The sequence below is a fragment of the Poecilia latipinna genome, unplaced genomic scaffold, assembly GCF_001443285.1.
Source record: "Poecilia latipinna isolate Pla-1442-1.1 unplaced genomic scaffold, P_latipinna-1.0 Scaffold1429, whole genome shotgun sequence".
In the NCBI taxonomy this organism is placed as follows: Eukaryota; Metazoa; Chordata; class Actinopteri; order Cyprinodontiformes; family Poeciliidae; genus Poecilia; species Poecilia latipinna.
The window spans coordinates 125,273-132,628 of record NW_015114045.1 but is presented as its reverse complement, the minus strand read 5'-3'; the positions used below and the strand labels follow the sequence as shown (position 1 = coordinate 132,628).

Here is a 7,356-nt window from a genome sequence, read left to right as displayed (position 1 = left end):
TTTTTTTTTTTTTTTTCCCTTTTTTTTTTTTTTTTTTTTTTTTTTTTTTTTTTTGCAATTTAAGTTTTTTTTTTTTTTTTTTTTTAAAAGTAATAATTGTAATTTTGTTTCATGCTTGTTTGTTATGGTGGATCCATACACAGAAACATGCTGTTATTATGTCTTCCAGTGGGATTTGCAAAGAACAAGGCAGTGACTCAGAGTAGTGGACGGTACTTGTGCTTTCAGGATGCGGTAGGTGTGCTTCAGATGTTCTTTTAATGAAACGCCAAAACCATAAGGACTGATTATTTTTATTTAAATATACATAAAGCACAATTTTCAGCTATCCTCTGCAGGTTTGGCAGACCTGTCTTAACACAAACTTCATAAAAGTGAAAGTATTGGCATCCCATAGGTTCATGTGTGAAATACTCTGTTTCTTGATACATTTTTCTATGGTCACGTATCTCAAATCTTATCTGACTAATGTACGTATTGATAGAAGAGTATGATACTGTGAAGGTCATTATAACTGCAGTCACTCAAACCACAACACGGTTTTGGTTTTTAGTTCTGCTTTACTTTTGAAACAGATTGTTACGCTGTCTTGTTTTTTGTTACATGTGTTTTGAAAGGAAAGGTCATTTTCACAGACACTGACCCGTCTCCTGTGCAAAACCCAGAGGCCTGTGTATAATAATGCAACATAAGGCAGATGTAACAATGTGTTGAAGGTTTAATAGATTGCATTCACGTGAACCGCAGTGGGAGGTTTGAGATTTCAGTTGTTTTAACGTGGCAGTCTTTTCGTCTTGGCCGCTCTGACTAGTCAGCAGCTGTGAAACGAATCTTTGTTTCAACAACATAAAGATGTTTGCTATCTCCTGGTGATAACGTCCAAACAGAACCTCACTTTAAAACACTAAAAACAGTAAGGCTTGAAGGTCCAAGCAGCAAGTTAAAAGTCTTGGTTTACGTTTTACTCCTCTACCTCCCTGCCATGATTTATTTGTAGCTGTTATGCTATTTATATATTTACTTCCTGTCCTTTTAAACCTTAACTTCAGGTTTAATCTTTCAACTCATCCTTTGCTTTCCTTTTTCCTCCCTCGCCTTTACAATATAATTATTTATTGTCAGTTTGATCGACTAAGCGTCTGTATGAAGCTAAGTCCATCCCAACAAGCTGCCCTGTGAGCTGCGTTAAAGTTTTTTACTTTAGTCTGTTTAGATAGACTGTGAACACATGTTCTCTGTTCAGACAAAGATTTTAACGGTAAGAAAAACAAACAGATGTCAGGTTTCATGTGCCAAACATGACAGAGACCATCCTGGCTTGTTCTTAGGAAAAAAATTAACAGATAATCTTTGCAATAATCTCGATAACGGTCATGGGAAAACCTAAGTACAACCCGAGATTCAATCTGTTATCGAACCACTTTTAGCAGCAATAACTTTTGTGTGACCTTATCAGCCTCACTTCGTTTGGGAGGAATTTTTGGCCAACTCTTATTTGTAACATTTCTTCAGTACATTGAGGTGTGCAGACACAGATGTCCTATGGTCCCGCCACAGGTCAAGGTCTGGACTTTAACTGGACTGTTGCAACACCTCGATTCTTATAGTTTTCAGACATTCTGTCGTCGATTTGCTTCTGTGTTTGAGACGGTTGTCATGTCAACACCCCAAATTTCTCAAATGTTTTTGTACGAAGTTGAGTTTGTGATCCACCGAACAGCTACGAGTTGCCTGAGCACAAATTATTACATCTTTGACATCATGCCTGTTAGTTTGTAAACAGGCGAGTGTTTAACTCGAAATACTTTGTTTTTCACCCAATGTCGTAATCGCATACCCACTTTGGACCTTGCTCTTCCCGAGTGTCGAGCTCGGACTGCGGGAGGTCTAATCATATTGTCATGAACATTGTTAGCATGTAGCATGCTAACTGAGGTGGAGTTCCTGAGGTTTGGTCAGTCTTTCTTATCATTGAACTTTCTGACCTTTTGTTGAATTTTCTAGGATGTGGTTGCTTAGAAAAATTGGCTACTTTTAAAAAAATGTTTTCTACTTGTGAATAGTCTTTCACACTGTTGAATAGTGAACGTTGGATTACTTGGAAATTACTTCCTAACCTTCCCAAGATTAATGGGCAGCAACAAGTGTTTCTCTTTGGACATGTCTTCATGTTTTGTCTTCTTCCAGTACTTATTACTCTGAGTCCACCAGGCTGGAAAACTTTCAAAATTCCTGTTTTACAGCAGTGGCCACACTCACTGGTGATCATTTATTTTAAGTATATCTAAGTATCAGCCCATGCTTACTATTTTTTTTTCCATTTACATCCTGTGAAAGCAGCAAGGTTGCACTTTCTGTTTCCCCCCCCAGGACTGAATCCATCAGTGCCATTTTGTATGTGTGCAACATCGACGGACACCAGAATAATATCTGTGCCAATGCAGACGGCGGGTGTTCATGGATGGCCTGTCAGCAGCCCGAGTTTGAAAATTGTGTGGATTTCATGATGATGAGAATCAGAGAATGACTGATCATAACAAACTTGCTTCACAGTGTTTACAGAGTGGAGAAGCTTGCAACAGCAGAGCAATTTATATTTGAGAAAGTGCGACTGCTCACGTCTCTCGCTCTCAGTGTTTCTGTTTTTGAAGCGTTAGATTCACTTTACACACAATACATGTTCAGCTTATGTTTTCAAACCTTTTTCATTCTGGGAAGTCTTTGAAACATGGTTTGTATGTTTTTTATCCAGTGAAGTGATATCGAGTCGAGCGTTTATGAATGTCTACTTTGGTTATATGTCTTCATTTTATTTAACTTTTTCTGACCCTAGGATGACATCATGTTGCCCCAGAGAGTCCGTTTGCAGTATGAAACATCTATCCTCCATCCAAACTCTGTAAGTTTTTATTTTTACTGTCATTGCTTAGTCACTTCCTTCTCTTTTTTTTTCAACTTTGCTCAACTCTGCTTCCCTTCTTTCTTTTCACTTCTCCTCGGCTTTTTCCTTTTCGCTCAATCTGTTGAAATAAAAGAAGAAAATCTTCATTGGGGCTCGTATGGGCAGTTGGCACGTGGAACAGTGAGAGTATCCGGTGCTGACGCTTTCTTTGACATGCCAGGTCGAAGGTCAAAGGTTGCGTGTGTGAGGGGAAGTGAGTGAGGCGGCATGGGGACAGCAGGCCCGCTCCCCTGTAAAAACACCCTGACCTTTGTGGCTCACTGTAATTTTTAAGCTCTGTCAAAAACATAGAGTTGAGAACAGATTTGCATGCGGTTGGAGAAGACAAATTATCTTTTATTTCTCAATCTGACATCAGATAAAATGTTTCTGTACCAGAGTTATTTGCATCAAAAGAAGAAATTTAAATAGATAAATTATTTAATTTTTTTTAAAGACGGTGTTGTTTAGTGTCGTCGTCTTGCAACCTGAACGTTGCGAGTTAAATTCCAGCTTCCTCCTGCCACATATCGACGTGCTTTCGGTGTGTAGTGTATGGAGGTGTGTGCATTTGTGGTCTATTGTCAGACAACAGAACAAACAGTGTATAAAAATATCTGCTTTTAACTTAATACTATATATTCATCCTTCAGTTTAATTTATCTTGACTCACTCTTATTCAAATGTCTTCTTTACTGCTTTTTTATCCTTGGTTTCCATCGAAACGGCAACTAACAACAATGTTTTTATTCTGGTTCTCTGTTTAAGCATCAATTTCTTATATGAAAAAGAAAAAAAAAAAAAAAAACGTATGGAAAAAACAGACAATTTCAAGTCCAGCACACCATGTTTTGCTTTCCTGTGCAGTTGAACATACACCAGACACGCTGTCAAAGCAAACATATTCATTGCTCGTATGATGGTGTGCATGTGTGTTTTCATAACAGCTGATTGGCTGCGGGGTCCAGCGGCTGCCGGAGGGATCTACGGAGCGCTACGCCCGCTGGATCAACTCACTGACTCGGGATCAGCTCCTCACTCAGGTAAACAAACGCGGTCCGTCTGTTTCAGCGCTTGTGTTTCATGCGCGGGGTGAAAGGTCGCATGTCAGGCAGCTACTAGGTCGGATAGAAACAGGATACATGCGTGTTGCTCACAGTTTGTACGGAAACGTGGCAGAGGAGCGGAGGGCGGAGGCAGCATCACCGCTGCCCTCAGAGCCCATCAAAGCTTCAGCAGGGGAAACGGGTCACACTGTCGACCGAGACGGGGGAGGGGGGGATGTTGACGGAAGCTGTTGGCAATGGAAAAAATTATTTTACTGGCAAAGAAATGGTGTTTCTTTCTGTGGAGACTTTCTGCTCCAACTGGTCCTGCAGCAGACATTCAACTGTTTTTGGACTGTAAAGCTAGCTTTAGACTAAGAACGCAACGACTTTCCTTGAAGATCTACTGTAAATAGATTAATATAATTAAAAATAAGAAATGGAGCAAATTTATCTATTGGTGTTTGGGGTTTTGCAGGGCCTGGAAATGATTTGAATTCAATCACACAATTAATGCATGTTCCCATTTTTAAGGCCTGAAGTAGACTGTTTCAGTTTTTAAAATTCAAAATATGCTTTATAAATAAAATAAAAAAACATGCACATAAGGTTTAGTATTACCTTACATTAACAAAATAATATAATAGATTGCATTACTCTTTTGCGTAATGATCACCTTTTTGTTTATGTATTTGTCAGACTTTTATCACATTTATCAATACGTTTATTTATGATATCTAAATGTAATGTTGCTCGGTCGATGGCTACTGGCACTTCACTTGTGGTGAGAAAATACAATTGTAGCTGGTCTACAAAAATACATCGCAGTCTTACTTTTAAAACCTAAATAATTAGGTGTTACGGCGCCCCCTTTGGAGGACGGGGGAACAACACGACAACCACCATGTATTGACAGAGTCCCTGTAAATGTCTAAAAACAGGATTTATTTTCCTGAAAATCCTAAAAGGTTTGCACAAATGGTGGGGGAGAAAAACATGTAACATTAGGTTTTAAGGATTTTATCTTCCTATATTTAAAAGGAAAGCTGTAATGTTGGTGATTTGCAGTCAGAGATGTTTAAAAAGGGAACAAGTCCTGTGCTTATGTGGAAAAGCTGTTTGACAGAACCATGTGGAATCATGTAAGCTATCAGAAGTGTCAGTGGGCCCAACGGACTGGACCACAAAATGCACCCAGCATTCAAAGGTTGTGCTTTTTTGTGAGCAGATTGGACACTTTAATTTGTCTAATTAAGTCTATAGACAGAAACCTTGGTGTAATTGTTTTGGCTGTGCGTAATCAGACTCTACATCACAGTGTTGATATTTCAGTTCACCTGAAGTAGGACAGACAAACCAGAGCATTCTGAAGAGCAAAAAGCATCTAGCAAAATGTTAGCATTAGCCGCTAGGCTGGGCAGCTAGCTGGAAGAGAGGGCTGCTCAAGTACTTTCCATTTTCACACTGTGAGGACAAAACTTTCTTCTGCAGTTGAATCATTTGACGTTTAGCTACATGATGCTGTTTGGTAGTTTAGTAACCCTGGCCTTTCGTTGACTGCCAATCGATTTGAGACGATGTGTTAGAAAGATGGTTTGAGAAACAGTTTTTTTTTTGTTTTTTTTGGGCACTAAACACAGTTTATGTTTCTTATTTCAGGTTAACAATACCAATAGTAGACTGCTAATATTAAAATAAGTTACTATTTTATCCCAGAAAAGGAGGAAATTGAAATGCGTGAAACCAACAGCATAGAACCGCACTGCATAGAATGTGCCTTATAGATTATCTTACAATCTCAATTCTTTTCAACAAATATTTCTTTTGTCTTTCACAATCTAGGCTCGTCCAATGTCCGAAAAGAGTGAGCATCTTTCAGTAAATGCTTTTGGTTTGCTGGAGTCTTTCACACATTTTCTGGGGAACCGGTGATACGGTGGGGAGGTATTTCTATTTATATTGAAAGGAGAGCTTGCCAGTTCTGATTTAGCAAAACACAGCATTGCCAAGGATACAGAACGACCTGGACTCCCTTTCTGTAACATGCGTGCACATTGTTACCGTCTGCATAAGCACTCAGCAGACATTCCAGGATATTTGTATGATATTAGGTTTCACGGAGCATGAGAGTGAGATCATGCACTGGTTCTGCATGGAGGTGGTGAGCCGCTCCTTTTCTTTCCCCTGCCTTCGACTACCCAACTTTACTTTTACTTTGGGTATAATTTGTGTATAAACAGAAAGAGCTTAGTAAATTGAACCACAAAATCTAGTGCTGCTCCCCATATTTAACTTTATATATGATGATTCAGAAACGCCCCTGCCCTCTGATTAGTCACAGTCAGCCTCCTACTGCGCCTGCTGTTTTCCCAGAACTCATTCTTATTCCTCTTATTCATTATTTGGCCCCAGCTTACATGTTCAAAATGTTGCAATATTACAACAGGCAGGCAAAAAGACGCATGGAGATGGACACATACACACACTTCCCAGATAAGATTCAGTCCAGCTGTTATAACTGGCTGAAACCAGATGTTTGGCACCATTTTCCACATCTGCAAAACATTTCTGGCTGGGAGTCGTAGTTCGTTCTATTGTGAAAATGTCACATTTGTGCATACGCACGTGCATTTACAGGCGCGCTGTGCGAAATGTGGCGATGCGGTCAGAGGCAGAAGTGGATCGGATGACCTTCAGGTTCAGAAGGTGGAAACTGTCACCCAACAGAGAGGAAAGGGCGAACAAGACGAGGCGAGTGGAGGGAAGGCGGGCTGTCAGGGGGGCTTCGTCTTTTAAAGCAGAAAAAGTACTGAGCATGAAGGAGTTTGAGAGAAAACAGGAGAAGCAAAATCACGAATGAGTCAGAGATCATCTGTGAGGAGGGGATTGTGAATGTTTTTCTTCTGTGCTGGAAGAGAACATGTATGCATCTGTAGGCCTGCCATGATAAAAAACTTTTACTGGATAATATGTTGTTCCAAAAAGTAGCACGATAAACAATAATAGTGTCATCTCGAGACCCTTTTCAACTAATATATTAATGATGATAGCTTCTTAATGCAAGTATACCCACTCAAAGATGGGAAAAAACAAACACGGGAACTGAAAAACATTTTAAATAATCATAATAAATAAAACAACCAAAACAATAAGAGTTGAAATGGACTGGGTGTCAAATGTTTCTCAAAGTGGCAGCTTTTCAACAACAACATCTATTGAACAGATGTTGTCTGAATTAAAATGATTGCACTCATTTTAATTTATTATTAGTTAATTTGTTGCTAATTTTGACAGGTTTATGCATCTATTTTGTTTTCAGGATTAGAGTAGAAAGGTTTTTCTCCCCCTCTGTGAAGCTTCATGTCTCCT

The 7,356-nt window shown here is 39.3% G+C and overlaps 1 protein-coding gene across 1 annotated transcript in view; it reads left to right on the top strand.

Annotated features, from left to right (window-relative positions):
• The window catches only part of b3gntl1 (UDP-GlcNAc:betaGal beta-1,3-N-acetylglucosaminyltransferase-like 1), a 25,055-nt gene that overhangs the window by 6,399 nt on the left and 11,300 nt on the right, over positions 1-7,356 (top strand). Inside the window, exons 6-8 of the mRNA XM_015057025.1 lie at positions 170-234; positions 2,834-2,899; positions 3,889-3,984. Coding sequence (XP_014912511.1) covers positions 170-234; positions 2,834-2,899; positions 3,889-3,984 — 227 coding nt within the window. The remainder of the gene's footprint in view (positions 1-169; positions 235-2,833; positions 2,900-3,888; positions 3,985-7,356) is intronic.